The following is a 24390-nucleotide window of genomic DNA, read 5'->3' as shown; positions in this document are numbered from 1 at the left end:
TGTGGCAACAGAGAACAACTATGTGCAACCGTCAATACCTTGCTTCAATGGTCACTACGACCATTGGAGAATGTTAATGGAGAATTTCTCAGGTCCAACGAGTATTGGGGTCTCAGTGAAACAGGTGTTACTGAATCTGCCATTGGAGATTTATTGGTAGAAGCACAGCAAAAGACATTGGATGAGCTAAAGTTGAAGGATTTGAAAGCGAAAAATTACTTGTTCCAAGCAATTGATTGCTCAATTTTTAAGACCTTCTCTAAAAGGACACATCCAAGCAGATATGGGACTCGATGAAAAAGAAGTGTCAAGGCAATGCAAGAGTCGAACATTAATTCTCAACTCTAAGCACTTTGCAGAGAGTTCGAGACCCTTAAAATGAAATCTGGTGATCAGAAAAATATGTCAATTGCAAATAAGATGTGAATCCATAGTGAACAAATGCAAGATGTTACCGTGGTGGAGAAAATTCTTTGCTCTATGAGTGACAAGTTTAATCAATGAATTAAAAAGCGCGCCTCTTGAGGCGCAAAAAGCGATTTTCCGGCCTGAAAGTGAGTGTGTTTCAGGGGTTAGGCGACGATGCTGGTGAGGCGTCCTCCAAGGCGCGAAAGGCGTGAAAGGCGTCCTCCAAGGCGCTATAGGCGTACGCGCAGAAAAAAATGAGAAGTGACGTCGTTTTGAAACAGATTGGGTTTAAAGGCTATCTAGGTCGCGACTGGGGTGTTGGAGATCCGATTTCAACCCTCTGCCCCTCTCTGTTCCAAAACCTCTGCCCCTCTCTGTTCCAAAAGGTAAATTCGATCCCTAACCCAGAGTTCGATTTCATTGGAATTGATTGGAGTTCGATTTCAATTGCGCAGCAGTCAACTTGAGCTTGATTGGAGGTCGATTTGCAGCAAGCTATTTGAAGTTGGATACTTGGATTCACAACAGGCCATTTGAACTTCTGAAGGTATGATTCCCGATTTCCCATCCATATTTACTTGGGTTTGAGTTGTTCCTGTCTAGACAATCATATGTCCAGCAACCCCATTAATTTGGTCGCAATAGTTTGTGGGTTACTGTCAATTTTGCAGATTAAGCATTGTCCTCAAAACCCCATTAACAGATGTGTTCCTTTTCTTTTGGGGAATTTCAGGCTTTTCTTTTGTTTGTTCGTGTTTTGAATTGGTGCTCTGCTTGTGTTTGGGTTTTGAGGACAATGCTTTACGCTGTGGGATTGAGTGAGTAATGGAGGATTATTAATTTGCTTGCTATTTGCAAACGGATTGGTGATTCTGAATGAGGATAGGTTTCTTGGTCCGAGTGGGTGGATCATGCAAGAAGTTCAAAGAGGGAATGAAAGTGTGATGAAGAGGCAGCTTATAGGACGTATATATGTGCCAGTACTTCAGATTATTGTTCATACTCTTCAATTCCATAACTATTAGTCTCACTTCTGACCTAATGCGCGAGTTTATGTCTGCCTAATTTACACACAAACATTTATGTATGTATGTGTGTTGTTTTCATTTTTGGGTATTTATTTGTGTACTTTGATATCGGAATGTTGTGAGGGACGCAATAACCTATGGGCTTCAGGTAAATTCGGTTCCTTAGTTGGATGTGAAGAAAATTCAAGTTCTATAATTTTGGTGTGAGTTGGTAATTGTAAGGTGATATTGAATCTGGTATCACTGACCATCCTTTTTCATTTTACTCATGAATGCATGTAATTATATTGTGGTCACTGAGATGTTGTGATGTTGTGATTTATGGCAGATTGCATGATTTAATTGATATGCTGCTCGGTTAGTGATGCTATGTTATAATGCAGGTAACAATGAGTTCTAGTACTACTACTAGTGATAGTTTGGATGGTGATCTTCTAGTTGATGAGGATGATGATTTCCAAGCAGGAAGTAGATTTCAACATTTGTTCTTGATCTTTGGTGTTTGAACTTTAAATCCTTGATTTCATTTTATGTTGGTAATTTTGTTGAATCATATGCTTCTAGTACTTCATTTATTGTGAGTGAATGACAATTAGTAATGTTCTTTTGGTTGAATCATAATGTGGTATGTATAAGAGTAGAAATTACATGAATATATGTGATTTATACGTAAGGCTTACGCCTTATGCACCTTATGCGTCAAGGCTGCAAGGCTCTCCCGAAAACGCCTCGGGTACGCCTTCAGCGTTTTAAAACATTGAGTTTAATTACATGAGTTTGCTTCATTAAACAATCCAAAGACATTGATGAGTTATCAGTTGATAAGCTGATTCGAAGGTTGCAACTTGCAACCAATGGTGATTTTTGAGCAAAAGGAAGAGGTCAACTGGTCAAGGCAAATGGAGAGGAGGAGGTAGAGGTATTCGAGATAGCAGTGGAAGCAAGCTCAAATATGATCATCACTCCTTAGATTTCCAAGGCAGAGACAGAGAACATCTTGACAAGTACAAGGTCCAATGCTTCAGAGGAAGCAGTGCCATTAGGCCTTACCCATAGCCGGCGTGGGATACCAATCCGTAGTCTTGGATCGTCGTCTCGATCAATATGCTGTTTTTGGATGCATGTACGTAGCAGACAAAGTGTGATTGAATCGAAGTTTTATTTTGTTTCCGCTTCGCTGTATCTAATTGCTACGCACCTTTCTTCCGGCGAATTCTGCCATGCACCCGAGCAACTTGAATCGAATGTGCTGGCATCTCATTTGGCCTCTACGCCCAACCTCTTTTTAACATCAGATTTATTTAATTTTTCTTTTACAATCTCTTTCGAATAATTCGATAATTATGCAGAACATAATTGAAAGAAGTACAAAAAAAAAAAACCCAAACGAAAAGTCGTACATCTCGACAAAATACTATATTACATCAAAACAGAACTTCACGCAAACTGGTAAGGAAGATGGAAAGCAATACACATATAATTATGTCCAGCCAAAAGAAGTCAAACACATATGCACAGACAGGGCCACGTCTCAGGTAACTTCTTTAAACTTCTAGCAGTTAATTCCATTTTAAACCCGACTTTAGTTAAAACCAACATCCAACCATTTCCCCCCTTCTTCTTGATGAATTCAAGTTTCATAAGTGAAAGTGGAAAGAGGAAAGTAAGCTGATCAAGTCCATATGAATTTGCACCTACTGGATTATGAGGAAAGTTCAAGTAACCTTTATACATATGTACTGCCTTGACCCTCGCTATCTATATCAAATGGAATACCTTGAACCTGCAGAGAACATGAAGAAAAGATTTTATCAACCTGGCATGTGGAAGTCCTTATTGCCAGAAAGGATCACTAAAACATAATCTAGAATTACGAAAAATTCCAAAATTTTTTGTGAGGAAAAATATATGAACAGGCAAGGGGGTGTCCTTTAGAACTTCTCATAGCAATATCTTCATCATATACATTGAACATCAACTTCGTACTCGGAGCAACAATGCATGAGAATAAATTAAGAAAACCAGTACAGAACAATACATGAGTTGAGAAGCTTTATATGCTTTTCCTGTCAAACTAACAACAGAGAGGCAATTCATCAGTTTATTGTAAAACTACTTGAATGCAAGTAAGATTATACTGTCATTTAATTTAGAAATAACTTGGCATGGGGAGTCCTCTAATAACTAGGCAAAGTATCAAAACTGGAGTGATCGAGACTCACCAAACTGTAAAAGATTAAGGCAAGTGAGCTTCAGAAAGTAATTACTGCAGAAATTCAAATGAGAGAAGAGGATGCATGCATTGGCCATTCATGATCTGCAACTCATTTCCAACCAAGGGATCAGAAAGTCCTTAATTGTTGTCTTTCAGAGTGGCCAGTGGTGGATCCCCTATATTTCGATCTGCCAGTCACAATTCTTCAAGCGTGCAAGTTCTGCTACCAGTGCCACTGGTTTCCCCTTCAACTGGAATGTCAAAATCAATCAATATATCCTCATATGGAGACAACCTACTGCTAGATCGAGTGGTTGATTGGTTCAACTCTTGCACATCTTGCGCATATATCAGACGGACTCCTGACTTGATACACATTTATGCAAGCGTACGTATCATTGTCAAGATAGGGAAGTATTATGCCCAAAGTTTATCGTACCACGGGGATTAGTGACTAGCCCACAATCCTTGGGTAGTCGGTACTAAAGTCACTAAGCAAATAAAATAAAGGAAAGTAAAACAAATAAAAATGCTAATCTAAGGCATCAAGCCTTAGCAATGCTCGGCTTTGGTTCTCACCAAAGCCTAATCAAAACTAAGAGCCTAGTGATGACTATTTACAATGAAGGAGAAATTGTCATTAAGCAATGTGATTGTAATTTTCTAAAAGACTAAGTCGAAAACTAAATTAACAACAACAATTAAAAATGAAGAAAAATAAAAAAGAGATAGATTTTGGGTGCTAGGAATCACTCTTCCAAGCAAACAAACATATTTTCATGAGAACCAAATCCTGTACTTAATGCCGGTCAAGGCCACTAAGCCGAATTTCCTTAAGTGTATTCACATTTTCGGTTAGGACAAATATGAACTCTCTAACTCAGGAATTAGTACCTTATCAGGGCTACCAAAACATGAACTAAAGGCGTAGAGCTCTAGAAATTAGGGATTTAAGCATGCAATAGTTACAACCTAAAATGTAATGATTACTTAGTTCTTTACCTAATGCCGGTTAGGGCCACTAAGTCAATTTCTCTCATTTGGTATCCATTCTTCCGACTAAGGCAAGAATGAACTCTCTAACCCTAATCATTATGCCTTGTTAGGGCCACAATGTGTAGGATTAAAGGCGAAGGGCACAAGAAAATAGAAACTTAGGCATTCATTCATTCTCGATTAAGCAACTACTTGACACACTACACTAATTACATGAAGCTAGTGAACAAAAGAACCACCAATTGTATCACACATCACAAATCTCAACACATAACACTACACCAAAAATGGTCTTTTACGACCCACAATGTGTGCCATAAAAGGGTATTTATGGCGCACAAAAGCATGCTGTAAATGCCCGAGCCGTAAAAGACGTACCTCATTTACGGCACACTAAAATGCGCCATTAAAGTGCATCCAAGAACGCCGTCAAAGTGATATCGGAAATTTCACACACGTTATTTACGGCACATGTTGCATGCCGTAAAATACCTTCTATTTAAGGCGTATAATATGTGCCGTAAAAGAGCGATTGAGTTCCCATTTAAGGCATACTTTGCATGCCGTAAATAAGGTTTTAAAAGAAATAAAAAAAAAATTAGGTGTACCAATTTCACATTAGTATCACCACTCATGCATCCATGACAAATCAAATGTATGAGAGACAGTTCAATCAAATTATCATTATAATTAATCTCTTTTACAAAATGCATGACAATATTTGAAAATGTATAAGTAGCAGATCACATTACATCAATAAATCAAACTACACATCTACAACTTAAATCCACATAATCTAAAAATATATACCAAATCGTCTGGTGCTCTTTACTGCTCAATCACCTGATATACAAAGGCAACGACACTAGATTAGACCCTATTGCATTGTATTGGTACTGAAATCAGAACAAATAAATGCTTAAATGACAATTCCTATTGCAGCTTTAGACTATGGAACTCATGTATAAACAAGCCAAACTAATGATCGATGTTGCATTCAATAGTAACTTTGAGAGCTGCATCCTCAACATTATAAAGGTACACACCACAAAGCATGATGGATATTTATCAAGGCTTTACTATCATGACGAGACAACATGGGAACCATGAACCAAATTAGAAGTCTGCTTATGGAAATTACAACATGATATAACCTCCCTTGGAAAGAACAAACTAAAACAATAATCCCAAAGCAAACCTCATCACTAAAAAAATTAAAATGACTTATAAGAACAAACCTGATGAAAATAATGTTGAATTTTCAATGTCCTGTGACTTCTGCAAGTAGGAAGATAGGACCATTTGAACTACATGGAGAACAAAATTCTTGGAAGGAATTGTATCTAATATGGAGATCAACGCAGGGTGGCAAGATTCATCAGACGAACTGCAATAAACGATCATAAGTGTAGAATGTAAGTTTTCAATGTATTGATATCTGCAAGGATACACATATATATGCAGCTAGCTGCTACAGTTACAATGCTGTGATTAAATCCTATTTACAGCTATGATCTAAACTGATACAAAAGAATCACAACAGCCTATGTAGTTAATGTAGGAGAATCAGATAGCTGAAGTTTAGGAGAAGATGTAGTTGTTCTAACAATAAGTTTGATTGAAATAGGAAGGAAGCAAGAGATGTCCAGAAAGTCCAACTAAAATGCATATCTACACTTTAAACCTGAAATACTTAGGTGGCGTTCGGTAACGTTTTCAAGTCATCTTTTTTATTTTATAAATTGAAAATGGCTTGAAAATGCGTTCGTTGGTCTGTTTTCAAAAATGCAGAAAATAAAAATTGAAAATAATTTTTTATTTTACTCGTAAAACAGGAAAACGACAAATAGACGTTTTCACCTTTTCATTCTCATATTTTAGAAAACACGGAGATATATTTTCCAAAACAAAGAAAAAAAAGAACGTGCTCTCTTCTTCCATATTCTCACGTGACTCTCTTCTTCTCAGGTCTCTCTCTCATCTCTAGTCGCCATCTTCTCTCGTTGCTCTCTTCTTCCATCACCAATAGTCTTCATCAAAAATCCTTTTATATTAATTACTTGTGATTTTTTTTTTTATATACATGCAGAGAACGATTTGAACTAGAGGAGCTAACGCTATCGTTGTCTTGCTACGGTATGTATTTCTTAAGTAATCAATCGAAGCTCTTATAAGAATCTCTATGAGTTTTGTATTCAAATATGTTTGCTTTCTAGAAAAAACAGATTTGAGTTTTATGTATTAGGGTTTATGTTTTAGGGTTTAATTATGTTTTAGGATTTATGTTTTAGGGTTTATGTCTTACTTTCTAGGGTTTATGTTTTTGGGTTTAAGTTTTGGAATACCTACATATGTTTAGGGTTTAATTATGTTTTAGGATTTATGTTTTAGGGTTTATGTCTTGCTTTCTAGGGTTTATGTTTTTGGGTTTAAGTTTTGGAATACCTACATATGTATTAGGGTTTAAGGTTTATCGATTGACAGTGTTGATCTCCATTCAATTTGGTTATGCTTTGTTCTTATAATTTGACTTGTGTTGTACATAATTTTTTTTTCCCCTGCCGTTTGGTTTTCTTTGCACTTGTTTGGTCTATTATATGAAGGTCTTTAAATTGCATGTGAAGCTGGGTTATACTGATGCTTAGCTTGACCATAATTTGCAATCATGAATCCCATAGGTTTTATGTGTATTTGTTTGGTCTATTATATGAAGATCTTTAAATTATGAAGTATGGTTATGCTGATGTCAAGCTTGATCATGATCTGCAATCATGAATCTATATATATATATATTAGGGTAAATTCCTCCTATGGTACCTAAGGTATTGCTACTTGGACAGTTTGATATCTGATGTATTAAAGGGGACAGTTTGGTACTTGAAGTTAGACTCCGTTTGACACTTTGGTACTTTTGTTAATTTGTTTGTTAAATGTAAGGATAAAATTGACATTTAGAATTTATGTATAAAAACATAATAAAAAAACATGAGTTTGTGGGTTGATTTTCTTCATAATTTTATAGGTATGAAGACCTAAAATAATACCAAATAATATCATCGCATTGTGTTTATGAAGAGGAGGAAAAATCTAAGTTTTGGAGGAAAATCAGTGGATTCATAGAGAATAGTACAAAAAAAATATCTGATTATTATATTTTTTTAACATAAAATTCGAATATTTCACCTTCAACATAACTCATAAACATTAATTCATACCTATAAAATTATGAAGAACGGCAATCAACCCACAAACTCATGTTTTTTTATTATGTTTTTATACATATATTCTAAATGTCAATTTTATCCTTACATTTAACAGAAAAATTAACAGAAGTACCAAAGTGTCAAACAGAGTCTAACTTCAGGTACCAAACTGTCCCCTTTAATACATCGGGTATCAAACTGTCCAAGTAGCAATACCTCAGGTACCATAGGAGGAATTTACCCTATATATTATGTTATTGACTGAACTGATGCTTGCATATATAAGTGGTAATATCTGCCACTCTCTAACTTATACCACAAAAGCTTTTCTAATTTTTTTTTTATAGCTTATAGCTTACCAAACTTAGTGTAGAATTTAGATGTATAGTTACACAAAACCAACGAATACTTGTATGAATAATATTGTCATTAGTAGTTCATTAGGATATTGAGTATTTTTTTTTTATAAGGATGTTGAGTATTTTTTTCTTTGTATGAATAATATTGTTATTCACTCTTTGATGAATAATTTGATAATTGTTTAAGGATATCTCTATTTGTGTTTGGCCCAAACTCTAGGTTACTTGACCTAGTGGTAATAGGGTTAAATTAGAAGGATCTAGATTCCTATTCAATGTACGATTACTTTCCTTGTACAATTGAGATTCTATGCATTGTAATCCTCTATATAAAGAGGCCCCTATTATCAATGAGAATACACAGCAAATTCCTCTCAATTTCAGTTTCTCTACAACACGTTATCAGCAAGAGCCCTAACCCTAGCTTTAGAAACCAAAACCCCAGAAATTGATCAAGCTCCACCGGATTAGCCTTGCCAGCGCTACTACTGTCCCCACAGCCCCCGCGTCGCAACTCAACGCTAACCCTACCAGGTTAGCCTCACTACCCATGCAGCGCCCGCAAGCCCTGCTTGCCTTCTGCCCTCGCGCGCTCGCCTGCCCTAGCGACCGCGACTCACCAGCGACCTCGCGGCATCCCCGCAGCATCCTCGCGGCATCCCTGCAGCATCCTCGCGGCCCTGCATTCTCGCAACACCGCGACCCTGCGACACAGTCCACATTCGCAACCCCGCGACACGCCCACGATACCGCGACCCCCACGACACCGCGACCTCGTGCCCTCGCAACTCAGCGATTCCGCGACCCTCGCGTCTTCGCTACCACGCTGCAATCCTACAAGTCTGCTTACTTGCACTAGGACTGAAGCTCGTCTCCAATCCTACGACAAGGACCATATGTGTTCTGCAATCCTAAGAGGTAAACTTTTCTAAAAGTTCCTATTTTTGAAGTTTTTTATTCTTTTCTTCTTTTCTCGGGGACTTGCAACCTCCCCTCTTCTACCCCCCTTTTCTTCTTCATAGGGGAGACCGAATTAAGCCGAACTGTGGGGGTTCGTGCTCACTCCAAGCTTGGAGCTTGTAGAGTCCTCCAAACTTAGAGTTTGTAGAGAATTTATGATCGACCACTTGCATCATTGTTTCGATCTAATCCAATCCCTCTTGGAATCGAATTTCTTGGAAGCGACTACGCTCGGAAATTCCTAATTTCTTGGAAGCGATTACGCTCAGAAATTTTATATGTTTTCGTGGTAGCCTATTTCGCTCCGAAACTAACCCTAATTTCTTGTTCTCTTTCGGGATGAGTAACCTGAACAAATTGGACTTTGCTCCATTGGGAATAACTGGCTCTGGATATCACAGGTGGGTTCGTGATGTCCGCCAGCATCTCAAGGCCGATGGAATCCTGGATATGATTCTCGAGCCTAGCCAGGACGTGCTAACTGTTGAGCAAGCTCAAGCTTCAGAAGCAAATTGAGCAGCCTTAGAGGCAAATAAGGTGAAAGCCATCATCCTAATGACTCGTCATATGGATGATTCGCTCCAGTACGAGTGTATGAATGAAGAAGACCCCATAAGGTTGTGGGTCTCACTCGAAGATAGATTTGGCAACGTCCGTGACTCCCTGCTTCTTGACCTAGAAGTAAGATGGCATAGCCTCCACCTCTGTGATTTCAAGTCAATTCTTGACTACAACTCGGAAGTACTTCGCATTAAATCCCTAGTGGAATTCTGTGGTAAAGAGATCACAAATGCGATGTTGATTGAGAAGACTCTCTCTACCTTCCCCGTTTCTGCATTGATGGTTGCTAAGAACTATCGAATTGATGTTACTGCAGGACGGATCACAAGGTTTCATGAGCTCATTGGAGCTATGAATGTCACTGAAAAGTATGACAACATCCTTGTGAAGAACTATAATTCGAGATCCATGGAAATAGAGCATATTCCGGAATCCAATTATAGTCGTGCCCCTAAGAGAAGGCGCCAAGAGCAAAACCCTAACATTAGGGATACTTCTGGACTTTCTGGTCCATATAATCGCTCTACTTGGGAAGGTAATTACCAAAATAGGCGAACACAGAACCGAAGAGGTCAACGTGGAAAGAGAGAGGGAGGCAACGCCTCTGGCCATGTTGGTGGCTCCACCAACACTAAGAGTCATCTTAATGACGCTTTCAAAGCGCCTCAATCAATGGAGTTTGAACAAAGAGATGTATGTTCTCAATGTGGAGTGTCTGATCATTGGGCACACATTTGTAGAGCTTGTGAAGAAATTGTCACCGCCTACAAAACATATTGTGAAGCAAGAGAAGCTCACTATGTAGAACAAGAAGATCAAGAAGATGATCTAGAGTGAAGGGTTGAAGACTACGAATCTGGCTGGGATCAATAGATCACCAATTCTGTTTGTCTTTATTTTTCCAAGAGATGTAATAGGCAATTGCCATATCATTTTTGTAGTAGATGCCAATGTTTTTGTCTTTCTTCAAAGTAGGCGTACTCAACGTAAATGTAATGTCTAGGAAGGTTTTGAGATTAGTGGTACTTAAGCGAGCCTTGCTCCACCGACATCTCTCTACTCACCTGGTCACATTTATTTTGGAATTACCGAAAGAAGTTAGACGACTACCATTGTTTTGCATTAGCTAGCATTTGGATTAGATTCTCCTAATGATTAAGAGACAATGATGTACTCTGTTGGCTTATGAATAAAATTTTGAGTTCTTTTCATTATGACTCCATTTTGATTCATGAGCATGTTACTTTGTGACTACGATGGCTGGGCCATCAAGGATTAATTCAAGGACATGGAATAGCCCAAGTTCCCCTTGCCAAATGGCACCTTGATTACTGTCACAGATACTCTCTACGCTCCTAGGGCAAATCGTACCTATGAATAGCCAACGGATTCCATGCGAAAACGCATGTAGAGAACATAAATGAGTTCCTTTGCAATGCCTCTAATGATTGCAAACGAATGCGCATCTTAGAGAAGTTTATGTGTCTCTCTAGTGGACTCTATGTCACTATTCGAGCTATTAAATCCAATAAAGTTATGAGAGAAGATCTCTTGGATTTAGACACATATTGGCTTTGTCTCGACAGGATAAGTCACCCTGGTCATGATATGATGATCCGTCTACTAAAGACTTCACATGGACACCCTCGAGCGAAATGAAGCAAGAATCAAAAATTGATTCCTGGACTTAGCAAGACCGCAACAATTGCAGCATCTGGCGCTGCAGCTGTCTTGGGGCGCCATATGGCCGCCCAAGTCCCTTGTGACAACGCCATATATGGCGCTACCCATGGCGACGCCATGGATGTCAATCCCCATGGTTATAACACCATGGATGCCACTTCCCATGGTCATGACACCATGATGGGTGATGTAGTCACAAACTTTGCTTCAATATGCGTTTCAAACGCTCAGGCCCAACCAAAACTCTCATTGGTTGCTTCTAAGGCCTCTCGCTCATTTTACAAAGCCACTTCCTTAGGAAAATTAGGACTAAGACCGTCCTATGCAAAGGATATGAAAATACTCATTATGTTCTTACATAGAATCCGTAGGGATTCTGTGGACTGATTCCACCAACTTGCGGATGTTTAAATATCTCATGATGTTGGTTGATATGCCAACACGCTGGTCCTGTGTTGTGTCATTGTCCACCTGTAATGCTGCTTATGCTACACTCCTAGCACGTATAATATGACAACGGGCTCACTCCCCGGATCATCCTATTCCGTCAATTGGACTTGACGATGCTAGAGAGTTTACATCGAAGACTTTCGATGGTTATTGCATTGGGACTAATGTTGGACATTATATTCCCATGAACACACCCACATGGTCTCGCGGAAACGACTACGATGGTAGTCCGGACATTGGTAATGCGCACCAATTTCCTTATATCCGCCTGGGGTGATGCAATATCGCATGCAGCCATGCTAATTCGTCTACGACCTACCGCCACTCAATGTCTCTCTGCGTTACAGCTAGTGACTGGGTACAAGTATTTTGTACTTACGCACATTTGAGTGAGCCATTTATGTGCCAATTGCGCTGCCACAGCTCACAATGATAGGTCCTCATAGACGAATAGGCAACTACGTTGGATTTGAGACTCCAACTATCGTCCGCCACTTAATGCCCTTGCTAGGCGATCTCCTTACCGCTAGATTTGCGGATGTCACTTTGATGAGACAGTCTTCCCGTCGTTAGGGGAAGATACGAACACGAATGTTCAACAGGAACGACAGGAATTGTCGTAGTCTGTCCCCACTATGTCTCATCTCGATCCCTGTTAAAGTGACGAGATCACACAAATATGCTGCAAACATGCCTGCAAGGATGGACGTCCCTACGAGAGGACGTAGCGCCACCCTACACAGAGGTAGGCATGGCGCCAACGCCATAGAGAGTGGCACTCTGGCGTTACAGGCCATGGCCCCAGCTAGGATGCATGGGAGGCCCGTGGGTTCGAAGGATACTTACACTAGTGTACATGAGATGTGGGATAGAAACTCCATCATAATTGATGATGTAGTCGCGCATTTCGTTGCGCATGAGTTTGTTGAGTCTGATGACATCGAACCACGCTCCGTTGATGAATGAATGCCAACGTAGAGAGATTTGGCCTAAATGGAAAGATGCGATCTAGGTTAAGTTGGATTCTCTAACGAAGAGGAAGGTTTTTGAGGCAGTGATGTCAACACCTCCTGACATAAAACCTATTGACAAATGGGTCTTCGTTAGAAAGCGTGATGAGAAAAAGATATGGCAATCTCGCCTTATGGCGCAAGGCTTCTCACAAAACGCCCTGGAATCGACTACGATGAGACATATTCTCTCGTAATGGATGTCATTGCACTCCACTACCTTGTCAGTTTGGTAGTCTCCGAATAACTGAACATGCAGCTTACAAATGTGGTCACTACGTATCTCTATGGGGATCTAGATACAGAATATACATGAAGGTTCATGGTGAACTTCATTTACCCAAGTCAAGTGGCTCTAGACCACGGAGCGCGTTTACAAAGAGGTTGAAACGCTCACTAAAGTGACTACTTGATTGGGAAGGGATATGCCCACGCGTTTCCATAACAAGTTTCGGATTCTATCGCGGTTCATGTTGGACATGATCTTCATTAGAAGCCCTTAAAGAGTTAAGGGAAACCGCTGAACACTTGAAATCCGATTTTGAGATGAAGGATTTTTGGGAGAACACGATTATGTCTCGGTTTCGAACTTGAGGATCGTGTTAATAGATGCTTAGGCATTTTGACAAGGTCAAGCCTTTAAGCACCCCCATGATCGTTCGTAGTCTTGATCCTGAAAAGGATCCTCTTCGTCAAAAGGATGATGACGAAGATGTGCTAGAGGCAGAAGTGCCTTACTTGAGTACAATAGGCGCATTATTGTACTTAGTTAAATGCACAAGACCGGACATCTCATTTACCATAAACTTGTTAGCTAAGATATAGCTTTGCGCCAACGCGACGCCATTGGATTGGTGTAAAAGATATCTTTCAGTACTTAAGATGTACGATTGATATGGGCTTGTTCTATCCCTACAGAGAGATGATGGATTCAGTCCCATCACACACCAGGAACGCCGCCAACACTGGCTTGCGTCCTCTATCCCCATCCCAAAACAACATGTGTTTTGGAAGGTTTTGCTGATGTTGGGTATCTCTCTGACCCACACAAAAGTCTTCCCAAACTGGTTAAGTGTCACCATGGGTAAAGACTGCGATATCTTGGAGGTCTACAGAATAGACCCTAGTCGCTATATCTTCAGACCATGCAGAGACTATTGCTCTTCACGAAGAGATTCGTGAATGTATATGGATTGGATCCATAATTACGCATGTTCGAACAATTGTGGTTTGAAGTCTACCATAGATGAGCCTACGAGCATTTAGGATAATGCAGCTTGTTTTGAACAAATGAAGCAAGGCTACATCAAAGCGACAACACCAAGCTTAATCAGCAACAACAGACTCTCCTCAAGATCAAAATGAACTAGGTTCGATCTGAGGACAGTGTGGCAGACTTGCTCACTAAGTCATTGCCTAAATTCCACTTTCGAGAAACATGTTGGTAGCATCATTTACGGAAGTTATCCGAACTCCCATGACCGTGGTCATCAGGGGGAGATGCAGACATCAGGGGGAGATGTCTACATGTATGGTCTCGAAACGTGAAGGGTGTGTTGTGCTCTTTTTCCCCTTCGACCGAGGTTATTTTTGTCTCACTGGGTTTTTGTTACTCGGCAAGGTTTTTAACGAGACAACGAGAGAAACACCGCGCTTGGACAACACAAGGGGGAGTGTTTAAGGATATCTCTATTTGTGTTTGGCCCAAACTCTAGGTTACTTGACCTAGTGGTAATAGGGTTAAATTAGAAGGATCTAGATTCCTATTCAATGTACGATTACTTTCCTTGTACGATTGAGATTCTATGCATTGTAATCCTCTATATAAAGAGGTCCCTATTATCAATGAGAATACACAGCAAATTCCTCTCAATTTCAGTTTCTCTACAACAATAATCAGTTTAATGACACTTCTTTTGTGACTATATTTGTTTTTATTATATGATATTATACTTGTGCTATAAAAATTATAATAAAATTGAGTTCTAAACTAAATATTGAAAATTGAGATTTTAAAAACACTAACACCGAATACATTTTCATTGTTTTTTGTATTTTCATACGGTAGTACCGGACGCGTTTTTGTTGTTCTCGTTTTTGAAAATTTTTTTCGGAATAAACTACCGGACACATTTTCGAATCTCAAAAATCCAATCTTGTTTTCTCGTTTTCATTTTCAAAATCGGTTTTTGAAAAATCATTTTTAAAAACGTTACCGGACAAGCCCTTAGTTTCTTCGGGAAGCCTCTATCAACATCCATATTCACTGTTTCGCAGCATCCAACCCAGCCATCAAAATCAACAATCTCCCACGAACTTCAGCCTCTATCAATATCAGTCGCTCCATTCCAATTTCGGTTTGACAAGCCACTAACTTTACAGGTGCGCTTTTACAATCATGGCTGGCAAAGTGGAATCACGAGAAAGAAGGAGAAGAAGGATTGGGTCTGAGTTTGTTTTGGATTGCGCATGTAAGTTTTTCTTTTGTCTGATTCTGGGTTTTTGTTTTGGATTGCTCAATTTTTTGGATGCGTATTCTTTCTGGGTATTGTTGTTGTGCAGAAAAATATTCATTGAGGAATTGCAAGTTTAATCACCATATTAGACATTTATGTATTTACCAAATCTGTTGTTGGCCGTTTTTCGCTTTTTTGTAATTTATCTTTGATAGATTCCAATAAACCCTAACAATTTTATGAATGTAGGACACCATACATCTTGAGTTCAGAAATGCTGCCGTTATGTCAAGTGGGAAGAGTATGAGGCCTTGCAATCATAACTCATGCAGGGAGTAAATGTAATGCCAAGCCCTGAAGCCCGAAGGTATGTTCATTTTGAAAAAAAAAAAATTAATTGCATTATTTACTGGAGCTCACTGTAACTACTGAGTACTGATACGAGTGTTCTTTGCTATATGGTCAAATAATGAGTCACAAACACCCTTAAGCAAACCAAGTGTTGTTGTCGAAGTAAAAACAATTTTCAGTAGAATAGGATTTCCAGTCAATTGTGAATTGTGATTGGGTATATGTTTTGAATTTTCGGACCCCCATGAAGTTTTCTAATTGAGAGGAAAGTCTGTAGAGATTTAACTTCGGTCTCCAAAATCATTGAATCAATGTTCAGGGATTCAGGAAGGTTGATCCAAACTGGTGGGAGTTTGCAAATGAGTGGTTCCTAAGGAGCAGACACATTTATTGAAAAATTTAGTGAGGAGAAAATGCAACAATAACTTTCCCTCTGAGAGTTCATGTTCTGGATTTCTGGTATGTGTTTTGATTTGGGAAAGAACATTTGTTGGTTTTTTGCTTAATACATTTTCGTATTGAAGAAAATTGTTACTGATGCGGATTTTGTGTGTTTGATTCAGTTTCAGGGTTGGACCTAATTTTCAAGTTTGCAACTTTATAATCCCAAAAGCCAGAAGAGATTTAGGGCTTGACATAGTCTAAAAGCCATGGGAGAAGATCATGTGTACACAAAAGATCGGAGGGTTGAATCCATTCCAGATGAGGTTCTCAAATTTTGATTTGTTTTTAGTTTTTCCCCGTTCTCTTCTTTTTACTAAAACCTGTCTTCATTTGTTTGTGTACAACTCCTTGCATTCTCTGGCTCACACCCACTTAACAGTAATTGGCTCTGGTGATTTATATGATCTCTTATATATGCCAATGTAATTCATACGTGATCTGTATGATATAGTATTTTTTAATGATTACATCAGTTTAAATGGTTAGTTGTAGTTGGAGTAACCGTATCAGAATTGCTTAGTGAGGGTGCACTTGCTATTGTTAGTTTCTTATTCTTTCCCGTTGTTTGAATTGTACTTAACTATCTCAATTATTTTTGCACGATCAAATTGCTTTTCCACAGTGATTTCTATTCAATGTTAATGATCTGTATGTCTTATCAACTTCACTTTGTTCAATACGTAATTTCTATAGCTCTGTTTATTTGAATCAGTCATGTAGAGTTTCTAAACTGTAATACATTGCCCTAAAAAGGTTATTCCCTTTTCCTTTCCAGTTTTAATAGTGAGGTTTCTTCCCTTTTCCTTTCCCTCACAAGCTGGAATATGGGCTTTTGAACATCAAGCCTGAACGTATGGATACTTTCTTTTCCTGTTATCTTTTGTCAACGTCTTAGTTTGAGTGAACAAAAACTAGAGGATCAGAGGTTTTGACTCAACAGAGGTGCACTCTCTACAGTGATTGTATTTGTTTATGCAGATTCTGTATGCAAGCAGGTCTGCCATTACCCTGATCCTGTAACAAGGTAAACAAAATCTATTCACCTATTGAAAGATGGAAAAGACCATTTGGTTAAAGCTTTCATTTCAAAACCACATTATTTTGAATCTCTATTATAGTTTGGTTCACTATTTACCTGAGAGTGCATGGATCAGTATTCTATGAGGAGTTGGATAACAAAAAGCTTCATTGATTAGCTATTTCGTATTCCACTTATGCTATTCTGCTATATTTGTGCGCAAATTTTTAGGGTCACAAGTTTGAATGAATTCTATAGTTACTATACTAGAGAAGAATAGAGCTTGAAGAATGGTTTGGGTTGCTTTACTTGGCACTTTTAGACGTTTTTGTCATGCCAATTGAAGCTCTTTACTACATTTCAAAAAAAAAAGATGAAGATCCTCTTGACCCTTTGTATTGTGTATAACAGTCTTTCGACATAAGTTCAATATAAACTTCATTTACTTCTCTTTTTAAATCCGTTTGTTCTTTTCTTTTCAGGTTTAACATTGCACCAGACTTGATGAATCAAGCAAAAGATTATTTGAACAAAACTATATATGTTTGTTATATTGTTGGCTAGAGTGAGTGTTTTAGAATGCGCAAAAAAAAAAAAAAATGTATCTTCTAATGTTCCAATTATGTTTATTCGACCCAAAAGTTGTGGTTGCACAGTTGTGTGCAGTCCTGCCTTACTTTGAATGCCAATTTAGGATGGCCTGCCTTTGGAATGTTGATTTATGTGATTCTGTATGTCCTATCTCTGTTTCTTTGTTAGTACATTTTGAATGAGAACCTCTCCTATCTGCCGCAAAGAAGGTAATGTGTGCTGAGCATTAAGTTGCGATAATAGTTACTAGGAATTTCTAATTTGGAGTAAATTGAATGAATTCTTCAAAAGTGAGATTATTTTGACAACAAATATTGGCCCAGAAATGTTAATGTTAAATTAGAAGGGCTACATCAAGCAAACAAACCCGCGGCATCGCGCGGGCTATATCGCTAGTATATATGAACAGGGGGGGTGTCCTTTAGAATTTCTCATAGTAATATCTTCATCATATACATTGAACATCAACTTTGTACTCGGAGCAACAATGAGTAAATTAAGAAAGCCAGTACAGAACAATACATGACATTGAGCATCAATTCTTTCTATTCTCCGTGAACCTGTTAGTTTAGATGGACCAGAGATAGACATTTTATTCAGGAAAATCCAGTGCCATCACACTAGGTAGTTGGTGCAATCAATGCATTCTTATGGACTATAATTGATGGCTAATCAAGATGGCACAACTCTGTACCACATGTAAATTGCAAAAAATGTGTCCAATGGTACAAGGATGGACTTCCAAAGAAAATTTAACATCCGTTCATTTTGTTGGTTTACTATATAAACACGCATGATGATCATTTTCAAGGGGAGCCACATAATTTCATACAATCCACTGAAAATGCAATGCAAGGTTACTTAATAGTTCTCTGTAACAGCACACCATTCTACATGAATACATGGTATGAAAGTATAATCTTAATGGTGCAAGCATACAAGCGTACTGATAGCTAATAGGCTATAATCACTATGAGAAGCTTTATATGCTTTTCCTGTCAAACTAACTACAAAGAGGCAATTTCGTTTATTGTAAAACTACTTGAATGCAAGTAGGATTATAGTGTCATTTGGAAATAAGTTGGGGAGTCCTCTAATAAATAGGAAAAGTAACAAAACTAGAGTGATCGAAACTCACCTAACTATAAAAGGACGAAGGCAAGAGAGCTTCAGAATGTAATTACAGCAGAAATTCAAATGAGAGAAGAGGATGCATTGGCCATTCATGATCCGCAACTCATTTCCAACCAAGGGATCAGAAAGTCCTTTAATTGTGGTCCTTCAGAGTGGCCAGCGGTGGATCCCCTCTATTTCTGCGAGTCCTACAATTCTTCAAGTGTGCAAGTTCTGCTACCAGTGCCACTGGTTTCCCCTTCAACTGGAATGTCAAAATCAACCAATATATCCTCATATGGAGACATCCTACTGCTTGATTGAGTGGTTGTTTGGTTCAACTCTTGCACATCTTGCTCATATATCAGACGAACTCCACACTCCTTCACCTCCAGACCTGGCCCTCTGGTTTTAAATAAGAAATCAAGCTGACTGCAACTGTTATGCCACCACTCTGTACCAAAGTATTTATCACGAGATACATAGAATAGCCACAGGTGATCTGAGGCCAGCTGGCAAAACTCTTCACTAAAGCGAAATGCAGGCTGTCTGCCATGTACTTCTAATTCTCTTCCACTGAACTTCAGGCAACATACAAGATGATGAGTAGCATTAAAAGTCTTGAATTGATGAATATCACGCTCATCAACCTGATGGTGCTCATGGAGTACAAAAACAACACACAAAGCAAATCCCATAAACCTACTGCTATCCCAATCTGGAGGAAGCTCTACACTTAATGAATACCCAACACTTCGATGGCTGAACCACTCAGGAATATTACTTCCAGGAATTGCAATTCGAGAAGTTTCCATCATATTAGAGATTCCCTGTGCAAGAAGAGATAGGTTGTTAGTTGATTAATGTCTATAAGTATATGAGCAGAAAAGCACACGCTTAGAGAGGGAATACCTGATACATGAATGTCTTCAGCATTTCAAATGCTATGTTATTGCATCCTTGATTGCCATTTAGATTGACACAATTCGTGAAACTGAAATATGATTCGTTTAATCGGTTCAAATTTGATGCATCAAACAAGTATTTCAGTGAAGTACAACCATCTGCCCTTAAATCTAGTCTACCATTTGATGGAAGGTCTGACAACTCTTCAAGTCTCTTGCAATTCTCCAAGTTAAAGTTCTCAAGCTTAGAAAGCAATCCAATGCCTGAAGGAAGATGAACAAAATTGTTTCCACTTAGATTCAAGGTCACCAAAGAGGGAAAGTAACCAAATTCGTCGGCAAATGCTCCTTCACCAAGATTGCAATTACTCAGGTTCAGATATGTTAAATTACAGAGACCAGATATACGCAAGCGGAAACTCATTTGCTCTGTAATCACTTTTTGCATCAATCCAGAAGGCCCGAACTTATTTAAAGATCCCCAAACTGCTTCCCATCCATGAAAGATTGAACCTCTCACATACTTTATGAGATCATGGGTAGATGACATTTCTATTGCATACCCACTATTCACATCATTTTCCTCATAACAGTCCACCTCCCCCACGCTTTCCTGATGTTTGCCAAGTTTTATGCATCCAGAAAGATTAAGATTTTCAACAGACTTCAATTTATTGATGGTGCTTGGAAGACAAACAAGATTTGTGCAGTTACTTAGATTCAATGACACAAGGCCACTCAGGCGTTCAATTGAAACAGGCAGTTCCTCAATAGCAGTCTTGTCGAGATGAAGCACAGACAGGCGCTCCATATTTCCATCAAACTCGGGAATCTTTTTAATTTTTGAGCAGTCAGAAAGAATTAATGTTTCAAGAGATTCCATTTCAATTCTACCTGGCAGATTCTCAAGACTTTTGCAGTCTTTAAGGTTCAGGACAATAAGCTTTTTGAGAAATCCAAGGGATTGATGGATTCTTACCAAACTCTTACATCCTTCAAGGTCTAAACTCTCAAGATTCAGAACGCCTGCGAGGTCTGGAGTCTCCACAATGTTTTGAGAATGGCAGAGTTTGATGATCTTCAACTTTTTAAAATTCTGCTCATACATTTATAAAATCAAAAGAGTGAGCCACCAAAACAGACAATTTTCTTTATACAAATAAACAAAAGTAGACTATTGACTAACAGCCATACCTTTGTTCCCTTCCAAAGATGTTTAATATTGCTGTGACACAAGTTAAGTTCAATAAGTTTGTCTGGTTCGAACTTTTGTGGGAGAGATCTTAACGGACACCCAGGCCATTCCAGGAGTCTCAAGGAATTAGGAAGACAAGTGAGGCCTTTGGGAAGGTCCACATTATGAATATGGAGAAGACTAAGTTGAGACAAATTTGAGAAGGCTTCTGGATTCCAATGAGCCACTTCTAATTCAGGCAACTCCGCCACTTCTAATTCAGGCAACTCCATCACCATGCCTTGGATTGCTTCTGTTCCCTAATTAATAAAAACAAGAATAAAATGTGAGGTCTACAATGCAAAAATACTGCTGGACCAAAACAGATTATTGAATAAACCAAACATGCCAATATTTATCTTCTTCCCTTTTTCTCTACATAATCAAGTTATTACCTTATTTTGCTTCAACATATTGTGGATTTCTTCATGAGACCATAATCTACTACGTTTGCCTGGCTCTTTAGGAGACTCTCGACGAACTATTTCCCAGCCCATTTCTTGTAGCAGATCATGCATTGACAGTTCATTGCTGGAGATAGTAATGAGAGATTTATCAGCAAGAACTTTTAATCCAATGACAGGTTCCAGCTCACAATAGTCTAGTATTTCTGTCACACGATCCCTATCTTGTCCCTTGTAAAAACAAGCAATATGTAGGAATATTTCTTTCTCTATGTCCTCTAGTCCATCAAAACTAATCTGAAGCACATCAATAATTCCTCTATTTGGTGTATTTTTCAGCCTACGAATTGCACTTGCCCATTCATTGTGCTTTCTACCACATAAAGAAGAACCTAAAACCACAATAGCTAACGGCAACCCCTGAGCATACCCTAAAATACGCTTGCACAGGTCCGAATAATCTTCTGGTGGGAAGCTTTTCTTGAAAGCCTTTAAACTCAACAGTTCAAGAGCTTCATCAGAACTTAACCCGGTAGCGTTGTATGTAGCATCAACACCATGTGCCTGTAACAATTGAAAATCTGTGGTGGTTATGATAATTCTGCTCCCTGGACCGAACCAGTTGCGACTTCCAGCCAATTTTTCTAATTGTTCCAACCCATCCACATCATCAATAACAACAAGCACCTTTGTTTTACATAAACTTCTTTGAATCACATCAGCTCCTGTATATTCATCCTCTATGAAATCAATTTTGTCCATCAAGATGCTGGAAAGAAGTTTCTTTTGTAAAGCCACTAGGCCAACGCTTTTAAACTGCTCTCTAACATTGCGAAGAAAGCATCTATGCTCAAAATCCTGACCAAAGTCATCATAAAAAGCTCGAGCAAGCGTTGTCTTACCAACTCCTCGCATCCCATGTATCCCTATAATTCGTACCTCATCCCCTTGAGGTATGTAATTATCTAATAAATCATCAACACGGACATCCATTCCTACGAAGCCCTTGTCAACACTTGAAGATTTATACACCACCTTACTCCCAATATCCCCAACAATTGCCTCAACAAGTTCTCTCTCAGTTCTGAGAAGAAGAAAATTTTAGAGAAATTACTGAGTTAGCAACTTAGCATGCAACATGTCAGCCAAAAAAATTTTGCAATGTAAAGGTAGTGATTTTGGCACTCAAGTGGTAAAATAAACAGCACAGTAGAGTGCCAAAATTATTACCCAGTAAGCAAATGCAAAATGCTAATTTTACTCGGATGGTTACTACTCTCCATTTCTATTCTTCCATCCTGATCCCTCAGGGCCTCAGAAAAAATCAACATGCCAAAACTTGGATTCAGAAATTAAATCGTAATGAAAAGTTCATTTTAGATAAATTACCTTATCAAAAGGATGAGATAAGGAAGGAAGAAAACAAAAAATATAAAGGTATGAAGGAAGAGATTACCTAAAATTCTTTGAATCCCACCCAGAAAGATTGGCTACCTCTGTCAAAGCAGCTCTCCACGCCTTGAATTTTTCCTCATTCTTGCCATATACTTCTTCATGTTCCCTTACTTCTACTCGGGGTCGGGTTTTCCCTTTGAGCTCAAAACTTCCCCTTTGGTGCCGCACATCAGAAGGCTCCACGTTGTAGAACACGGGCATGACTCGTAGCCCCTTCTCTTTGGTGCACCGAATAATCGTGAGGAGTTCATCCAAGCACCATGGCGAAGAAGCATAGTTGGGTGAAAGAATGACAATGGCAAATCTTGACTCCTCAATTGCTGAAACAAGAGACGGGCTAATGGAATCTCCTACATGAAGATCGGGGTCATCCATAAAGGTTTTAATTCCTCTCCGTTCTAGTCTATCATACAGCTCGGAGGTAATCCCCTTGCGCGTATCTGGCCCTCTGAAACTTAGAAACACATCGTACTTCCTTCGACGACGAGAAGAGGTTAACACCTTCTCCGTCCGAACCACGCCGGCCCGAACCAGATAGTTCTCGAGAGTCATCAACTCATCAGGCACCTCTTCTTTACACTCCTTCCGGCTTTCGCCGGACACAATCTCCTGGTGTAAATCCTTAATGTCGTTATCTTCCACCGCGCCGGCCCGAGCCAGAAAGTCCTCGAGAGTCATCAACTCATCAGGCACCTCTTCTTTACACTCCTTCCGGCTCTCGCCGGACACAATCTCCTGCCAGGTCTCATCGACCGTCTGCGGCCTCGGCGGAGGCGGCGCCGACGAGCTGACGCTGGCGGCGGAGTTGATTTCCAAGCCGGCGGTGTCGATCAGGTTTATTTGCGCTTCGAGCTCCGAGGTGGTAAGGCTGTTGTTGTAGAGGAGGCCGTCGACGGCCATCGAGCCGAGCTGAACCGGTGCGGGATTAATGTAGCCGGCGGCGGTGGTGTTCACGACTCACTGATGTCACACCACTACTCCATATCACTCATTCAACAATATAGATCATCAAATGTATTTCTGACATAAATAAATGATCAATTCAATAATCTAAATAAATCACCAAAAATCTACACATTACCATGACACACCATCCAGATATATATATCACGTAAATATATACATACGTAGTCATCTACTCAGGAATGTCACTAATACCAACTATAGCTCACAATCGCAAAAACTTAAAAACTCATTTTTCATACCGGTGAACCACACTCCTACGAACCGTAGTCGATCAAGTTCATATCATTTAAAACAAATATTCATTTCCGAAAACGATTCACAATTTATCAATTATTCCGAATAATAAGTAACTTTGTTCGTAACTGAACCACGTGAGATTTACTCACCTCTAAATCTCGTTGCGTCTTCTCTTACAGCAGAGATAAGGTATCGAATACGCTCCGTCAATCACGTAAGTAATATACGTCACAACTTAGTACACAAATAAAAAACGATTAAGTTTCGAACCCCCGTTTGAACTAAAACCCTAAAAATAATGTCAATCGAGGCAAAACTTCATCCAAGATCACCCAAAATCTCC

The 24390-nt window shown here is 39.1% G+C and overlaps 1 protein-coding gene and 1 long non-coding RNA gene across 3 annotated transcripts; one reads left to right on the top strand and one right to left on the bottom strand.

The window, feature by feature from the left end:
• Nucleotides 1-3047: 3047 nt before the first annotated feature.
• Nucleotides 3048-23832, bottom strand: LOC133735230 (TMV resistance protein N-like). 2 transcript variants are annotated; one of them, XM_062162637.1, is made up of 7 exons: nt 22846-23832; nt 21381-22473; nt 20946-21245; nt 19759-20847; nt 19053-19676; nt 18872-18920; nt 3048-3219 (listed from the first exon to the last, which is right to left on the bottom strand). In XM_062162637.1, the coding sequence occupies exons 1-5, from the start codon at nt 23742-23744 to the stop codon at nt 19056-19058; spliced, it is 4002 nt and encodes a 1333-aa protein (XP_062018621.1). In that variant the 5' UTR covers nt 23745-23832; the 3' UTR covers nt 3048-3219; nt 18872-18920; nt 19053-19055. The 2 variants fall into 2 exon arrangements, with proteins under 2 accessions (XP_062018621.1, XP_062018622.1); XM_062162638.1 differs by lacking the exon at nt 22846-23832 and adding an exon at nt 22620-22794 and having other exon boundaries at nt 18872-19676.
• Nucleotides 15243-17864, top strand: LOC133741182 (uncharacterized). Its single transcript, XR_009861675.1, has 6 exons — nt 15243-15344; nt 15579-15696; nt 16000-16139; nt 16244-16515; nt 17103-17148; nt 17625-17864. It is a non-coding gene; the product is annotated as an uncharacterized LOC133741182 (long non-coding RNA).
• Nucleotides 23833-24390: the final 558 nt, after the last annotated feature.

This window comes from Rosa rugosa, chromosome 3, assembly GCF_958449725.1.
Source record: "Rosa rugosa chromosome 3, drRosRugo1.1, whole genome shotgun sequence".
Taxonomy (NCBI): domain Eukaryota; kingdom Viridiplantae; phylum Streptophyta; class Magnoliopsida; order Rosales; family Rosaceae; genus Rosa; species Rosa rugosa.
This window is presented reverse-complemented; position numbering and strand designations above follow the sequence as displayed.

What these genes read in the sequence shown, in the direction of transcription:
- LOC133735230 (XM_062162637.1), bottom strand. Translation starts at nt 23,744, where the DNA reads ATGGCCGTCGACGGCCTCCTCTACAACAACAGCCTTACCACCTCGGAG. An exon ending in TGGGATTCAAAGAATTTTAG is followed by an intron (nt 22,474 to 22,845) that starts GTAATCTCTTCC and finishes TCTTCTTCTCAG; the next exon opens with AACTGAGAGAGAACTTGTTG. An exon ending in TGAAGACATTCATGTATCAG is followed by an intron (nt 19,677 to 19,758) that starts GTATTCCCTCTC and finishes CTTCTTGCACAG; the next exon opens with GGAATCTCTAATATGATGGA.